Source organism: Chrysochloris asiatica, unplaced genomic scaffold (genome assembly GCF_000296735.1).
Source record: "Chrysochloris asiatica unplaced genomic scaffold, ChrAsi1.0 scaffold00026, whole genome shotgun sequence".
In the NCBI taxonomy this organism is placed as follows: domain Eukaryota; kingdom Metazoa; phylum Chordata; class Mammalia; order Afrosoricida; family Chrysochloridae; genus Chrysochloris; species Chrysochloris asiatica.
This window is the reverse complement of record NW_006408544.1, coordinates 17,115,948-17,134,573: the sequence shown is the minus strand read 5'-3', so window position 1 is coordinate 17,134,573 and position 18,626 is coordinate 17,115,948. Positions and strand designations below refer to the sequence as shown.

Here is an 18,626-nt window from a genome sequence, read left to right as displayed (position 1 = left end):
AGAATTCTTCTATTTCATCCTCACTGGATTTAGTGGTTGGTGTATAAATTTGAATAATAGTGGTATTAACTGGGCTTCCCTGGAGGCGCATGGATATTATCCTATCACATACAGCTTTGTACCTCATGACTGATCTGGATATGTTCTTTTTGACAAATGTTTTAAATCCTGCTTTATTAACATTTTCCATTTCTATCATGTTGTTGTTGTTGTTATGTGCCGTGGAGTCGTTTCCAACTCATAGTGGCCCTGTACAGGGTTTCCGAGGCTGTAAATCTTTACTGGAGCAGAAAGACTCATCTTTCTCCCACAGAACAGTTGGTAGTTTCTAACTGCTCACCTTGTGGTTTGTAGCCCGATTCGTAACCACTACGTAGCCCAATTCGTAACCACTACACTACCAGAGCTACACTCATAAGTGTTTTAATGACTGTGAACCAAGGTCCACGGTTTGAGCCAGTCAGTTGCTCTTTGGGAGACAGATGAGGCTTTTTGCTCCCTCAAACATTTAAAGCCTTGGAAACCCTCTACGGCTCGCTATGAGTTGGAACCGACTCAATGACACTAACAAAAACATTAAGTTTGTTGAGGTGATATAATAATTAATCTGACAGCTGGGATGTTTTCAGCATTAAAACATGACAGCTGAGATAACATGACTGTGACGCAGGCCTTTTATTTTCCTAGAAGAGGCAACCTTTAGGGTATGCTATTTTGTATGCCATTATGAAAATGGAGTCTGGTACAGCGCTAAAGGATAAGCACTGGATGCAAGGTCAGTTAGAACGGCAAGATTGGCAGTTCAAACCCACTAGCTGCTCCTGATACAGAGTTGCTATGAGTCAGAACTAACTGACAGCATTTAACAACACTACAAAAAATATTTAATACCAAACTAAAAAAAAAAAAAAAACAGAAGAAAAAATACTAATAGCTGATTATAAAATAAACTTTAATGCAAAACCCAGGATAATAGATGTAAACTATCACACAATAAAAAATTAACCAAACTAAAAAAAAAAAAAAAAAACCACTGCGGTGGAGTCGATTCTGACTCTAACAGTATTAAGACAGAGCAGAGCTGAGTTTGTCTGTCTATGGGAGCAAACAGCTCATCTGTCTTCCTTGGTGTACCTGGTGGGTTCAAACTTCCACCCTTTCAGTTAGCAGTCCAATACTTAATCTATGACACCACCAGGGCTCCTAAACTATTTTAATATGATTGTTAGGTGCCAGAGTCCGTTTCAACTCAAGAAAACCTGTGCACAACAGAATGAAACACTGCCCAATTCTGAGCCATCCTCAAAATTGCCGTTCCGTTTTGGCCCACTGCTGCTGCTGCTCTCGTAGGGGTTCTTCTTCTACGGTGCAGCTATTGGTCTCTTCATGTGCAGAAGAAAGTGATAGAATTTAAGAGGCTTGGAATTAATTAGTCCAGTGGACTAAAGGAACATGTGAACATCAGTCTCCATGACTCTAGAAGAACTAGAACTAGAAGAACTAGATGATGCCTGCCTACCTCTACGACCACATTAGAGAATTCCAGACAGAGTGGGAGAAAATGTTGAACTACTCAAATTTAAAAAACAGACCGGGTTTACTGGTCCGAAAGAGACTAGAGAAACCCCAGACTATGCTCCTCAACTACCCTTTAGTCTGGAAAGGAACTCACCGTCACAGCCCAATTCTCAGCCAAGCTGTTGGTTGTTGTTGTTAAGTGCCATCGAGTTGGTACTGACTCATAGTGACCCTATGCACAACAGAACGAAATACTGCCCGGTCCTGGGCCAACCTCACTATCACTGCTATCCCTGTGCCCAATGCTGCTGCCACTGTGGTAATTCATCTCATTGCAGGTCTTCTTCACTGATGCTCCACTTTACCAAACATGATATCCTTCTATCCAGTGAGTGGTCCCTCCTGATAATATGTGTGAAGTATCAGAGATGAAGTCTGGTCATCCTGTCTTCTGAGGCACACTCTGGGTGTACTTCTTACAATTACAGATCTGTTTGTTCTTTAGCAGTACTGGTACTTCCTCTGCAATTTGTCCTTCCCATCACAGTCAATCCTGGTTATCAAATCAAAAATGGTCAGTCCATCATAGTTCACTAATGCCTAATATATGTGTGCCATTTCATTCATGACAACTTCCAATTTTCCTAGATTCATGCTTTGTACATTCCATGTTCTGATTATTAATGGATGCTTACAGCTATTTCTCCTCATTTTTAGATGTGTCCCATTAACAAATGAAGGTCCCGAAATCTTTACTCCATTCCTGTCACGGTCAACTCTACTTTGAAGCGACAGCTCTTCCCCAGTTATATTTTGAGTGACTTCCAACCTGAGAGGCTCATCTTCCGGCACTATATTTGACAATATTCTGGTGTTATTCATGTTTTCATCTTCTTGCACTGTATCTGACAATGTTATTCTGCTAGTCATAAGGTTTTCAGTGATTAAACATTCAGAAGTAGTCCACCTCTCCTTCTTCTTTGTCTGTCTTAGGCTAGAAGCTCAGCTGAAACCTATCTACCATGGGTACCTTGGTACTAGTGGCATAGTTTCTAGCTTCACAGAAAGGCACAAGCCATCACAGTACAACAAACTGACGGATGAGTCATGGATGTATTTTAATAGCTACTATATATTAAGCAACTATAATGTGCTAATACTCTGCCAAGGGCTCTATGAGGGCCATTCAAAAACTTCGTGGGAAAATTCCTGAAGCTCCCTTTTGTATGTATATATATCTTATCTCATTTAATACAAATTCTATAAGAAGTATATCACTATTATTTTACAAAGGAAAAAATTGAGGTTAAATAATCTGCACAAGATTATCCCACAAATAAAATGGAAGAGCTATGAATCCTGGTCTATTTGACTATCAAGTTCATAGTATTAACAACTGAATAGTTATTTCTGTTCTAAAAGGTAAAAATTACATAAAAGTTAAAAAATCAAAACAGAAGGTATCATTCCCCACCCCCTCTTATAGTCCATCCCATCAGCCCTTAAGATATCAGATGCCTGACCTTCTCATCTTCCTCCTCCTCCTCTTCACTGGACTCCACGTCATCCATGTCCTCTTCTAGGGCACTAACCCGAGGCTCCAATTGTTCAGCTTCCTCTAGCACATAGCGTTTCTACAGAGAATGAAGTTAGAGTTAAGAGCTGTCATCTATAACTTGATACTACAGCTGAGGCACTCTCATTTCAACAATAACCTTAGCAGTTCAAGTTTCCCAAGGGTTTCACCATAGCTGAAATTTGTACGTTCCTTAAATTAAGCTCCCTGTGAACAGATAAACACAAATTTTATCTGTTCTAAAGGGAACATTTTCATTTCTATACTGAAATATCAAGCAGGACAGGCACAGCCTACAAACAAAATTATGGGTTTTAATCACTCAGGAAATTCAAGGGACAGCAAGTTCATGACGGAGACTGTCGGCTGGTAGCTCTACCATAAGACGCCCAACCCAGAAGCTACTCTAAGAGAGTCACTGAGGCAGCACTGTGGGCTAATGCGTCAGACTGCAAAGTAGTTTGAACTGCAAAGTTGGTGGTTCAAGCTCACCAGCTGCTCCTTGGAAACCCTACAGAGGGTCACTATGGGTCAGAATCAACTCGATGGCACTTAACAACAACAAGCCCAGTATGGGAGTGGAAGAATGCCTTGGGTCCTACTCTAGAATAGTGCCAAGTCTTCACTAGACCTAGGATCCAGATGCTGTTTGGATTAATGCATTTTAGACTGAGCACAGGAAATAAAAAATGCAACTCATCCCCTGGCTCTTCTTGTATGTGGCTTAGCAGTATTTATGAAGTGAGCTGATAAGTAAAATTGAGTTGAAAACTGTGAAAGTCGTCTGGTTGGGTCACAAGATCCTTACCATTTTCCTTTGCCAAAGACATAAAGACTGTGGGTGGCCTAGACTGAAAGCCCTATAATCTGTGCATACTACTTATTATAAAAATCCTCTTATGGTTGAGAGGCAGGCCATTTGTTGATGTCAGCTAGCAAAGGAAAAGGGCTCTCCAGGATCACCAGTTTGGAATCTGGAACTATGTCAGACACGGTACACCCACTAAGTCCCTCATGCCCACCAGACTCAGAAGAGACTGATGTCAATATGTTAACTCAAGAATATTTGTGTTTAATAGAATGAGAATACATGTATAATCCAGAGCCAATGTTGGAGCAAATCAGAAGCTAAACTGATGACCTGCAGGTTGCTTACCAGGAACAGAATCAAAACAAAATGTAGTCACTCAAGACACACACCAGAGCACAACTCTCACTGACCTGAACATTTATCAGTCAGCGTCAGATTTCAGTTTCTCTCATTTGGGCAAAATCCATGGCCATCGACTCATTTCTGACCCAGGGCGACCCCATGTGCTACGGAGTAGAACTGGTCCATATAATTTTTACGGCTGTAACCTTTACACAACAGTCTTGTTGTGGCACTTCGGGTTAATGCACTGGATTGCAAAGTCGGTTTGAACTGCAATGTCAGTGGTTCAAGCTCACCAGCTGCTCATCTAAAACCCTATATAGACAGGGTCGCTTAAGTCAGAACTGATTCAACAGCACTTAACAACAACAATCTTTACAGAAGCAAGTCACCGTGCCTTTTGTCTGTGGCAGCACTGAGCGAGCCGAGCCACCAACCCGGAGGTTAGCAGTCAAGGACTTGATTTAAAAAATTAGCTAAAGATAAAAAATAAAACTAATATAACTCACAATGAGCTATTGCAAGAATTCATTTTCTCTTTGTTATATAAATTGTTGTTGTTGTTCATGTTAAGTGCTGTTGAGTTGGTTATGACCTAATAGTGACCCTGTATAGGGTTTCCAATGAGTGGCTGGTCAGCTTGAACCACTAACCTTGTGGTTCAAACCGACTTTGCAATCCAGCACATTAGCCCACAGCGCCATACCAGGACTCCACACACTACATTAACTTGTATGAAACTTGAGTTATACCACAGCCATTTTCAGGATTTTTATTTTATAGGGTTGTAACTGGGCCAGTGTGGAGGTAGAGCTGGTTCACAATGCATTTTAGCATGGGCACTCATATATTACTTTTATCCAACTGGTGTGCTGTCTCCTGCAAACTCATCACACCTACACTCATCAGAGAGCTGCAATCCTTTCAATTCTCTGTTTTATAGTTTTGTTTCTCTGATCCCTTTGATGTTTAAATTAACCTATATTTCCCCCCTTTGTATCTAGGAAGGAAGACGTAGCAGATGTGATGCAGCAAATTTCGAGTTGCAGTAGCATCAAGAAGGAAACATGAAGTACAGGCCCTACTGTGCTTTACTGAGCTTCTCAGAGATTATGGTGGTGGGTTTTTTTAAAAACAAATTGAAGGTTTGTTATAACTCTGTATCAAGTCTATTGGTGCCACTTTCTACCAACAGCATGTGCTCACTTCCTATCTCTGTCACATTTTGGTAATTCTAACAGTATTTCAAGCTTTTTCATAATACCAAACAGGCAACCATATAGTGTAAACATAACTTTTAAATGCAATGGAAAACAAAAAAATTCCTATGATTCGCTTTTGTTCAATATTCACTTTATCAAGGTAATTTGGAGCCAAGCCCACAGTATCTTCTGAGGTGCACCAGCTGGAATTTCTGTGACAGTCTGGAACATGTACGAATCTATGTCCACTCCCCATTTACAACACTACCTCTGAGACCTTTCAGTTAATGCTAGCACTTTTCAGGTGCCGGCATACAGAAAAGACATAATCAGAAAACAGTAAAGCTCAAAGAGCCAAAGATCCTTAGTAGGCAATTATTCCAGTGATTTCTATGGAGTTTTTTTTACAATTTGAAGTATAGTTAATGTAACAGTACTCGAGAGGGCTTCAAAATTCCTGTAAAAATTCCACTGTCTTTTTTTTTAATGTTTTATTGTGAATTATATGATAGTTTACATGGGAGAACTTTAGTAGTTTACAGTCATTCTATCATCCCATTATCTTTTAATTCCATTTCCCACAAACTTTCTGGAGACCCCTGAAATTTAAAAGTATTAAAATGTATTAATATTGACATACACTGGAGACAAAGAAGTCCTGGTTGTAGGTTTACCCTGGATTGCCAGCTGCAAGGTCAGCAGTTCAAAGCGAACATTTGCTCTACGAGAGAAAGACGAGGCTTTCTGCTTCTGTAAAATGTATAGCCTCTGAAACCCCATACAGGATTGCTGAGCCAGAAATTGACTGGTGATTTTTGTTACTGTCCCCAAGCAATTTTTGATGTGCTTTTGTAACTATGTTGTTGTTGTTAAGTGCCATCGAGTCGGTTCCGACCAATAGCGACCCAGTACAGGGTTTCCGAGGGTGTAAATCTTTACGGGAGTAGAAAGCCTCATCTTTCTCCCGCGGAGCGGCTGGTAGTTTCGAACCGCTGACCTTAAGGTTCACAGCCCGATTCGTAACCACTACGCTACCAGAGCTCCTTTTTGTAACTATAGTGCCTACATTTTCTAAAAATTTATATGAGTAGAATTATGTAATATATACTCTTTTGGGTCTTATTTCACTCAGCATAATTATTGAGATTCATCCATGTTGAATCAAAATCCCTTTATTTTTATAGTTATTATTTCATTATAGGGATATTCCACAAGTTATTGATACTTTGACTAGTTAATGAACATTCTACTGTTTCCAGTATCTAAGCAATACAAGTAAAGCAGTTAGGAATAGTCATATGCTTCAAAAGTTCATGGATTAATAGAATGAAAAGATAATGGAATTTTTCCATCAAATTTCTGAAGCCCCCTTGTTAATTCTGTGTGGAGATGTGCTTTCACTTCTGGAAGGGTAAAATGGCTGGGTTGTATGGCTAACTTTTTAAGAAAAAAATTTTGCCAAAGTTGTATCATTCTAAATTGCTAACAGCAGTGTTAAGACTTGTAGTTTCTCCATAACCTCTTGGTATGGTCAGTCTTTCTTTAATTTAGACATTTTAATAGCTATGTTGTATGTCAGCATGACTTTTTTTTTAACCCTAGTTTTAATTTGCATTTCCCTAATGACTAAGGATCTGGAGTCCTGGTGTGGCACTGTGGGTTAATGCGCCAGACTGCAAAACTGTTTGACCTGCAAGGTCAGTAGTTCAAGTTTACCAGCTGCTCCTCGGAAACCCTGTACAGGGTTGCTATGGGTCGGAACCGACTCGACGGCACTTCACAACAACGACTAATGATATTGAGTGGTTATTTTACGTGCTAATGAATGGACAGCTGTACATATTCTCTGGTAAATTATGTTAGCATCTTTTGCTCATTTTTCATTGGGTTGTCTTATTAATATCAGGCTCTAAGTAAGAGTCCCTTCTAGATTCAAGGCATTTGTCAGATGTGTTATGCAAATGTGAGAAGGTTTCAAAAAGTTCATGGAAAATTGGAATTAAAAGTATCCACAAACTTTTTGAAGACCCCTTGTATAGTCAGTCTTCCTCTCAGTGGCTTTCCTTTTTAGTTTTAAAACACTGTCTTCTGAAAAATTAGCTTTGAATTTTAAAAAGGTCAATATATAATTTTTTAATCATGCTTTTTGCATCTCATTATACATGTTTTTGCTAAATCAAGTTCATTATAAACATAGCTTTTTAATATTCTGAGTTATGGTGTTGGAGAATATTAAAAGTGACATGGGCTGCCAAAAGAACCAACAGATATGTGTTGGAAGAAGTGCAGTCAGAGTGCTTCTTGGAGGCCAGGACAGCCAAACTTCATCTTTCATACTTTGGACATATTGTCAGGAAGGACCAGTCTCTGGAGAAGGATATCATGTTTGGTAAGACAGAGGGTCAGAGAAAAACAGGAAGACCCCCAGTGAGATGGATTGGTAAAATGGCAGCATCAATGGGCTCAAGTTGTGGCAACAATAGTGAGATAGGTCCAGGATCGGGCAGTGTTTCGTTCTGTGGTGCATAAGGTCGCTATGAGTCAGTACTGACTCAATGGCACCTAACAACAACAAGAACGATGTAAATATAACTTTTCTGCTAGGTTTTCCTTTAGAAGTTTTATAAACTTAACTTTCACATTTAAGTCTATGATTTTATTCAAGTTCACTTTTATACATGGTATGAGCTAAGGGTAAAAATTCATCTGTGTGCATATAGCTATCCAATTTTGCAGAAAAGATGGTCTTTCTTAATGGAATTACACTGACATCACTGTAGAAAACCAACTGGCCATATGTTGTTGTTGTGAATAAGTTTTGGTTTATCTTTGGTCCCTTTATTTTGTTCCAACGATCTATTTTTCTGTCTTCTAACACAGCACTGTCTTGGTAATGTAACTTTGTAAATCTCAAAATCAGGCAGTTTGTCCTCCGACTTTATTCTTTTTCAAAATCTATTTTTGATATCCTAAATCCTTTGTATTTTCATATAAACTTTAGAGTCACCTTGATAAGAACTATAACAGTCTACTGGGATTTGCACTGACGCTATAAATTAATTTGGAGAGATTAGGTATTTTAGCAATGTTAAAAAATGTAATGAATGAACATTTATTTAGGACTTCTCTACTTTCATTCAATAATGCCATGTTTTTAGTTTTAAGTATATAGATCTTGAACATCTTTTGCTACTATTGTTAAATAGCATGTAAAAATGAAAATAAATTTTCAAATTCCAACTGTTCATTGCTAGTTTGTAGAAATACAATTGGTTTCTGTATATTGACCTTATAGCCGACAATTTTGCATAAACAGATTTATGGATAAAAAAAGTGTGGTATATTCATACAATATAACAGTATTCAGCAATAAAAAGAAATAAACTATTGATAGGTGCAATGAAATGGATGAATAATCATGCTGAGAGTAAAAGACAACCAAATAATACAGTGGATACTCTCTAATTCCAAAATGCAAACTGATCTATTGTGACAAAGAGCACAGCAGTGGTTGTTTGATGGCAAGGAAGAAGGATTGTTGTTGTTAAGTGCCACCGAGTCGATTCTGGCTAATAGTAAACCTGTGTAGGGTTTCCTAGGAGCAGCTGGTTAAGTTTGTGATTACCAGTTCAGTGCTTATCCTACAGCACCACATCAGGAAGAGGAGTGGGCAAGTGGAATGACTAACTAGAAACTTTTGTGGGTGATGCCTATGTTCACTGTCTTGATTGAGGTGGAGATTTTATAGCTGTACACACCCATGTCAAAACATAACAAATTTTACAATTTAATTATGTGTAGTTTATTGTGTGTATATTTTACCTCAACAAAGTCATTTTGAAAAAGGATTTGTTCAAATGAAATCTCACTGCTGAAGCCTAATATAGAAATCTATCCTAGGGAATATAATAACCTGGCTGGAATATGTAGGGCTGTCTCCTTTGATTTCTCTGAGAGCCTTACAACAGTCCCACAGGACACAGTTTAAAAACCAATGAGATAAGCTAATTTCCCCACTTCATAGGGGAAAAACAAACCCAGGTTCTACAACCATTCAGCTGCTTAACAAAGAACTCTTAGTTCAATGACATCTCCATTATAGCCCATCTCCAGGAAGCCACTGCCTTATGCCCCATCATTCACCATCAGGTAAGGGAGGTGGGATGATAAAGGTGAGGTTTAAGGAGTTAAGGTCTCAGAACCTCCTACTCTTGGCCCTTCCACTAGATCAATTCTGCTTTTATCTGTTTTCTATCTTAGATTTGTATATGAAGCTCAATTGGAAAACTTACAAAGTTTAGAAAACATTATGCAAGCTATAATATCCTTGGAGTCCTGGTGTGGTGCTGTGGGTTAATGTGCCAGACTGCAAAGCTGTTTGAACTGTAAGGTTGGCAGTTTAAGCTCACCAGCTGCTCCTCGGAAACCCTATACAGGGTTGCTATGAATCAAAACTGACTCGATGGCACTTAACAAGAACAACAACAATCTATAGAAGAAAGCTTTCTTATATTAATGATTCACTTTAAAGGGCCGACCCTTCAGACACTTCATCTGCTTTCCTCTCACTCCAATCCCACATCTTTCTCATAGTCATTAAAGACTACTTATTAAGTTGTGAAGACTAATTATGAATCCATGGCCACACGGTTTTAATGTGTATAACAGAGCTTCAAAAAGTTTGTGAAAAAATTATTTATCTCTTAACTCCATTCTTCCCTATTTTTTTTGAAGCCCCCTTGCATGTCTCTCTGTCTTGCAGGTAAGGGCAGGGCAACTCTGATAAGAGACTTTGATCTTTTACCTGTAGTCGGGGCAGAATAATGTCACAGACTCTCTCACTATGTAGTAGCTCATCAATAAACTCATCCACATGCATCAGTTCAAACTCTGAAAGAAAAATCATTAGCTTAAGCAACTCTGAAATAACATATTTAGATGACCAAAAGATAAAGATGTGTAAGTTTCTTTATACAAAACAAGTAGAGTGTGCTCGGTCTAGAACATCCTTCGCCTGCACACATACTCATGAAAGGACTGCAGTGTGGTAATTACACAGAAGACACCACTGTCCAGCCTGCTGGGCTCATCACCACCTATCTTCATTCAGTCAGTCCACCTTCACTGAGGCCATCTCTGTACTAGGCCTCTTCTAGGAGCTGGGGGAACTGGGTGACTGAAACTATTCTGAGTAGCAGGAAAGACAAAAACAACAGCTAGCACAAACAGTTCTGAATTATGTAGGAGTTATGTTCTTGAATAAATCATATAACTCAATATAGAGCACAGTTCTCATATACTACATAGGATGACAGCTTTGCAGGGTTTCCATACTAAGTATTACCTTAGTTTGGTTCTCTATTATTTTGACACCCCCCCACCCCAATTAGAGGGGTGCTACTGGACTTCAGGCGTGGTACTGAAGGATAAGCACCAACCTGTGGTTAGTGGTCCAAACTCACCAGTTGCTCCTTGGAAACCCTATACAGGGTCCCTATGAGTTGGAACCAACTTGACAGCACTTAACAACAACAACTGACATCTAGTAAGTAGAGTCCAAGGATGCTGCTAAAACATCCCACAATGCATAGGACAGCTCTGACCCAAAATATCAATAGGTTGAGAAACCCTGTCTTAGCTTAACATAATATAACATCATGTTAAGTAGTAGTTCCATGGGGCCATGATCTTGTTCACTGTACAGTGACTGGCACTTAGTATGTACAAGAGTACTTCAAAAAGTTCGTAGAAAAATAGAATGAAAACAAAATGGAATTTCCCCATGAATTTTTTAAAGTCCCTCAGCATTCATTCAATGAATGAACTGATAATGAAAGTATAATACCAAATTGTTAACCTTCTACTGTTTAATGATACACACAGAGGGAAAAAAACAAATCTTTTTGTTAGGATAGTATGTGATCTGAGAGGACAGGTTTTGATTGCATTTCCCTAAATCCCACTTGATCAAAGAAAGTACCTCTGTAAAAAGTTTGGTATTGCCCCTCTTGGATATACTTAACTATTTTTCAATGGGATTCCAACAGAAGCACGAGTATATTTAGTTTATATACTGCAGAGTGAAATAGGGAAAATGGACTTTGGCTGGGAGGGTTGGAGAAGGCGTTTATTACTGGAGAAGGTAATTCTGGAGCTAGATCCTTGTAAGATGAGTAGTAATTTGCACTAACAAAGGCATACTGCAATAGGCGAATCTGCTAAAGTGTTCAAGAGCAAAGATGTCAGTCTGAAGACGAAACTGAGTCTGACTCAAGCCATGGTATTTCAATAACCTCAAATGCATGTGAAACTTGGACAATGAACAGGAAGACAGTAGAAGAATTGATGCATTTGAGTTATTTTGTTGGAGAAGAATATTAAAGGTACCATGGACTGCCAGAAGAACCAACAAATATTTGTTGGAAGAAGCACAGTCAGAATGCTCCTTAGAAGTCAGACTTGTCTCTCATACTTCAGGAAGGACCAGTCCCTGGAGAAGGACATCATGCTTGGTAAAGTGGAGGGACAGTGAAAAAGAGAGATCGACCTGCCCCTAATGAGACTGACTGGTACAGTAGCAGCAATGGGTTCATGTGTAGCAACAATTGTGAGGATGGTGCTAGACTGGCGGTGTTCTGTTCTGTTCTGTTGTACATAGGAGGCTCACTAGGGCTCGGAACCAACTCAGTGGTACCTAACAACATCAGCAAAGGTATGGGAGCACTGGTGGGCACTCTGTGATTAACACTGCACTGCTACCCACAAGGTCAGCGGTTCAAACCCACCAGATGCTCCTTCGAAACCCTAAATGGGGTCCTGACTCAATGTCACTTAACAAAAACAAACGTATTGAGGAGCCCTGCTAGCACTGTAACTGAATTGCTAACTATAATGTGGGCAATTCAAGCCCCTCAGCTCTCTGCAGGAGGAAGATGAGGCTGTCTGATTCCATATTTACAGTCTCAGAAATCCGTACACAGGGTTGCTGTGGTGAAAATGAACTCAATGGTAGTATGTTTTTTGACAAAGTACGCGAAGAATAAGACAAGTTCAAGGAAGAGTGATACTACTGAAGAAAATGTACATGAGATGCAAGGCAGGGAATAACAAAAGATGTAATTAGAAAGGTAGGCAGATAAGGGAAGAATGGCTCAGGCCAACAGAAAGCAGTCACTTAGGATACTTGCTGTAAAGGAGGTGCAGGACCTGAAAAGAATAGCATTGTAAATGAAGAGGAGCACTCCCAGTGTATTTAACCATGTGAGGGTACATGCATCAGTGAACTAAAACTGGCTCAGGAATGAAGGCCCAGAAATTTCACACTAAACTTACCCCCATTTCGGTTTTGGCTCTTGATTTTCCGATAGTCATTGTAGAGAGGCTCCAAGTACTTGTAGCAATCAATTGCAGTGCCTGTCAGTCTCATGTAAAGTGCCCCCAACATGCGGACATACCTGAAAAATACCCAGCAGTGAAACAACAGACCATCCTGAGAAATTGCTAAATTTACCATTGGATTTTCTTATAACAGTAGTGGATTAACAAATTCTTTCTTCTCTTTGGCAGATGGAAAAGCCGCCATTTTGAAGGCAGCATGGGGTGACAGAAAGATAGATAAAATAGAGACCAAAGTTTCCACTCTACCACTTATCCACTTGCTAAATTTTCAGTTTATTATACTATCTGTAAAACTGGTACAAAACATATTTACCTCACAGAATTATTATAAGAAGCACCTGAGATTCTGAATGTAACACCAGAAGGTGTCACAGTGAATAACAACATAAGAACTTGTACATATACACATGAATATACAAATTGTTGCTAGGAAGCAGAATGCTATTTCTGGAACAATGTCAGTTACTTCATTTCAAATTCTGATGCTATTACTAACTTTGTGATTCTTGACAAGATACTTGCTCCTCAATCCTAGTAAAATGGAGATGACGGTACCTAACTTACTGGTATTAATGAGAAAAGTGGCAGGCACAGCATATAACACATAGTAAGCAAGTTTGTCATTTTATGACAATCTAACCTCTTTCCGTTTCTTCTACATCCAACTACCTACTCAAATCTCCACTTGGATAACTAACTGTAAGACATCTGAATCTCAACAGTTCCAAAACTAGTCTTATTTTGTTGCTGTTAAGAGCTGCTCCTCCTGTAGTGTTCCTCATTATAGGGCACAACACCATCATTCGTGCTCAAGCGGTAAGACGTGGTGGTGGTGCCGCCATGGCAGTTGACTCATAGTGACCCTGTACAGAGTTTCCAAAAACTGCCAACCTTGTGAGCCACAGTGCTTGTCTCACAGAACCACACCAGGATCCATAGAATCAGAGTAATCCTTTAGTCTTTTCTTCTCTTCACACCCTACAGGCAATCTTTCCTCACATCTTGCCTGCCCTCCCTTCAAAACACATCACAATGAGGCCGCCTGTCATCAGTATCCAGGCCATCATCCTCATTCCAGCCACTGTGAACTCTTGCCGGGGAAAACAACGGCCTCCTCACTGGTCTCCCTGGATTTCACTCTTGACCCCTTTTCCAATCCCACCCAGTTTATATGTAAGTCCCCTAATACTAACACTCCAGTGGCTTCCCATCACACTTTACCACAGCCTCAAGGTCCTACAAGATGTTACCCTGGCTCCTTTGTCTCAAGCTCCCTGCATTCCTGTCTCACGAGCCCAGCTGCTCCCAACAGGCCTCCACACTTATCACTGTTGTTACTTCTATTAAAGACACTCTTTCCACTGGTGGGGTGACTGGCTCTCTCACATTGAGGTTTCTCCTCAAAAGTCATTTTATGACAATTTAACCTAAAATGTCCAGGAGAATGACGTAAGGTTAGTTTGTTCTTGTTGTTAAGTGCCATCAAGTTGATTCCAACCCATAGCGGCCCTGTATAGGGTTTCCAAGGAGCTTCAACTGCCAACCTTGCAGTTCAAACTGACTTTGCAGTCCAGCGCATTAGCCCACAGCGCCACACCAGGACTCCAGAAAAAAGAGGAAGACCCTCATGAGATGCACAGACACAGTGGCAGCAACAATGAGCTCAAATGTAATAATTTTGAGGCAATGAGTTGTAACTGGCTGGAGGGCACCTAACAACACAAAATGACTTAAATGATTATTCATTATCATAAACGATTGGAACCAACATAAATATGCATTAGAGTGTATCTGTAATTATAAGGCAGTATATTACAGTGGCTAAGAACACTAACTGGAGTCACACTGTCTGACTTCCAAATCCCACTTCTGCCGTTTCCTATTCTGTAAAATGAGGACAAGAGTAGCACCAGGAGAAGCAGTTTAGTAAAATGACTAAAAGCATGAATTCTAGAGCCAGAGTGTCCAGATTCACATCCTATTTCTAGAACCTACTAGCAACATGGCCCTGTGAAAGTGACTTAATGGATCTGTGCTCCAGCATTGTTGTTTTCACCTTTAACACATGAATGATAAATGTACGCACTACCTAAAATTGTTGGTAGGATTAAATAATCTTACCATATGTGAAGTGGTTAAAACAGTGCATCGTACAAATTAAATATTTTTCTATGATATACCTAAAATGGAATATATGCATTAAAAAGAATGAGAAAGACTTTGAGTACCAGTATGGAAAGCTCCAAGATTTGCTATTAAAGAACAAAGGCAAGGGGTAGAATAGAGTGCTTTGTTGTTGTTCAGTGCTGTCAAGTCGATTCCGACCCATAGCGACCCTGTATAGGGTTTCCAAGGAGCAGCTGGTGAGCTTGAACCACTAACCTTGCAGTTCAAATGACTTTGCAGTCTGGCGCATTAACCCACAGCACCACACCAGGACTCCAGAATAGAGTGCATAGCATGCTATAATTTGTGTATTGTTGTTGTTAAGTGTAACATCAAGTTGGTTCAACTCCAAACGACTTAGCATAGGGTTTCCAAAGAGCAGGTGGTGAGTTTAAACTGCTGATTTCGTGGTTGAAACTGAATTTGCAGTCCTGCGCTTATCCTACAGCACCACCAGAAGTCCTTAAGAAGGAAACAAATAAAATAGCTATCTCTTTGTTGCTGTTAAGGGTGTCAAGTCAGTTCTGACTCAAGAGTGTCCCTGTATAAGGTTTCTGAGGAGTGGCTGGTTGAGTTTGAACTGCCAATTTGCAGTTCAAACAGACCTTGCATTCGAGTACTTTTCCTACAGCACCATACCAGAACTCTTTAGCTATTTATAAATGAAATTTCTAGGAAACGTGTAAAACAGGAGGATGGCTTAGGTTGGAAAGGAGACATTTCAATATATTTTTATAACTTTGAATTCTGTAGCAAATGATCATTTTGCATATTGAGTAAATTAGTTTTTTGTTTTGCTACAGAGAAATCTAATCCATCTTGAGGTTTTATCTACTGTCTATAGTCTATTCATTCTTAAGTCCAGATTCTTCTTTTCCTAAATATTTACAATTATATGCTGTACAAGCTGCTCAAATTGAATATATCTGAAATAACTACTTTCCCAGACAAGATATGCTCTTCTTCCTCTACTTCTTACCTTTAGATATAAGAGCAAGTCTTCATTTTAGAAAGATCACACTAGCTTTGAGAGGAAAGAGACTAGAACCAGAGACCACTAAGTGGTTACAAAGTGAATACATAGAAAACCTCAATTGAGGGATGGAAGGAGAGGGGAAGACAGATTAAAAAGACAGCTATAGATGATCTAGAGGCCGGCGCTTCCTGGACCAGGCAGCTCAGGTAGGCTATGGGGAAAAGGGGAGGAATCGCACATAGGAAACCTCTGTCTAGCAGACAGACAGCCTTTGAGCAAACATAAGATCTTATATTTCAACATTCTGAACTCATTTTTTTGAAAGATCAAACTGCTGAAGAATTACAGGCATTTTAAGCTTTTGCCTGCCTGCATGCGGCTCCTGCTCCCCGCACCCACGCCGGCGAGTGCCTCTGCCCCCTGCAGACCTTGGAGTGCAGGGCGAGAGCATCCCCATTTAGAAGGCAGCTTTTCCAGAGAAAAGGAAGCAATAACTGGCAAAGCCGAACAAATAGGGATATCAGTGTGGATATCAGGAAATTCCGGGTACCCACGGTACAGAGAGACTGAAGAGGCATTTTTTACGTCATCAGATACATGCCCACTGAGGCCAAGACATGCCCTGAGGCCCAACCCAACCACAGAATGGTCACAAAGGCCCAGGCCCAACCAAGGCCCAAATCACCTACCCGCTGCGAGGCCCAGGCGGCTCACAGCCTGGTCACTTCCGAGGTCCAGGGCCCTCAAGGCACAACCCGCAGCGTAGTCTGGTCGCCAAGGACCAGGGCCTGAGGCCCAACCCGCTGTGTAGCCTGGTCGCTGAGGCCCAAGGCCCCTGAGGCCCAACCCGCTGTGTAGCCCGGTTGCCGAGGACCAGTGCCCCTGAGACCCAACCCGCCCTCAGCCCGGTCCCCCCAAGGCCCAATCCGCCCAACCCGCCCGCTGAGGCCCAAGCCACCCGATGCCCAGCTGCTGATACCCAGGCCCCCTGAGGCCCAAACCGCCTGCCCGAGGCCCAAACCACCCGCCCGAGGCCCAACCCTCCTGCAGCCCGGTTGCTGACGCCCAGGCCCCCAGAGGCCCAAACAGCTCGCCCTAGGCTCGACCCACCCGCCCAAGGCCTAAACGGCCAGCCGCCAAGGCCCAGGCCCAACTCAGGCCCAAAAAAGTTACTCTGATTTAAGTAATAAGAAGAGGGAAAAGGGAAGAATACATCCTGATCACATCTTCCTAGAGGTAATCAGAAAACATAAAAAATTACCAAAATACACAATTAATTATTAGGGCCACAGATAAACAATAAACATGTCCAAGAAGCAAAAGCAGATGACCATATCGGCACATGTCCAGAAAAAAGATAAAAAAATCTGAGACAAATGAACCAGAAGTAGACCTTCTCTCCACACTGGAAGGAGGGCAGGCCTTGGAGATACCTGAGAAAGAATTCAGAAAAATAATTATAAAATGTCTCAAAACACTTTACAATGGAGTTGAGAAAAATAAGGAAGAAGTCAGAAAAGTGTGACAGGAACAATCAAACAAGATAGATACAGCATTGATAACAATGCAAAACCTACAGAAAGAGGTGTAAACAATCAACAACAAAATGGCAGAAATAGAAAACTCTCTGAAAGGGCAAAGGAGTAGAATAGATGAGATGGAAGGAAGAATCAGTGAGCTGGAAGACAAGTCTCTCAATACCACTAAGATAGAAGAACAAGCACAAAAAAGGGTAAAAAATTAAAGGAAGGTCTAAGATTCATGTAGGACAACATGAAGAGGAATAACCTAAGAATTATTGGCATTCCAGAACAAAATGAGTCACACAAGTCCACAGAGGAAACAGTCGAAGAACTACTGGAAGAAAATTTCTCTAACATCCTCAAGGGCGAAAAGATAGACATACAGGAAAGCCAACGAAGTCCAGGAAGGGTGGACCCCAAAAGAAAAGCACTAAGACATATCATAGTCAAGCTCTCCAAACTCAAAAACAAGGAGATGCTCCTGAAAACAGCAAGACAAAACAGAAGGGTCACATACAAAGGCAAACAAGTCAGACTAAGCTCAGACCTCTCAGCAGGAACCATGCAAGCGAGACGGCAATGGGGAGACATAGATAAAACCCTGCAAGAAAAAAATTGCCAACCAAGAATCCTTTATCCAGCAAAGCTATCAATCATATATGAGGGTGTACTCAAAACATTCCAGGATAAACAGAAACTATGGGACGTCACCAAAACCAACTCTGCGCTACAAAACATCCTAAAGGGAGCTCTGTGGACCGAGAACCAACAAGAACAGACAAAAACCAGAGACTGATGTACGTGGCAGCATCTCCCTGAATTAAGTCAACAGAAAGAAGAAATGTTAACAAAACAAAGCTATAAGAACAAACTGAGAGACTCTGGGAGGGCAGTCTATGACGAAAACAAGTACAATGTAAAAGAAGGTGAACACGTAGGAACAGAGATCCAGACGATGAGAAGGTCAGGTAGATTACAGGATAAAAAAGACTGCACTAAATGGACAAAGAATTCAATGGACCATAAGGCAACCTCAAAGAAAATTAACACTTCACAGCATACCAAGAGAATAAGAATCCTAGAAGAATATGAAAACATTAAAACTATAAGGAAA

At 40.6% G+C, this 18,626-nt stretch overlaps 1 protein-coding gene across 1 annotated transcript in view; it reads right to left on the bottom strand.

Annotated features, from left to right (window-relative positions):
* The window catches only part of PRPF38A (pre-mRNA processing factor 38A), a 47,226-nt gene that overhangs the window by 9,962 nt on the left and 18,638 nt on the right, over window positions 1-18,626 (bottom strand). The window contains exons 3-5 of the mRNA XM_006839771.1: window positions 12,782-12,903; window positions 10,254-10,339; window positions 3,042-3,152 (exon numbers count right to left, since the gene is read on the bottom strand). Coding sequence (XP_006839834.1) covers window positions 3,042-3,152; window positions 10,254-10,339; window positions 12,782-12,903 — 319 coding nt within the window. The remainder of the gene's footprint in view (window positions 1-3,041; window positions 3,153-10,253; window positions 10,340-12,781; window positions 12,904-18,626) is intronic.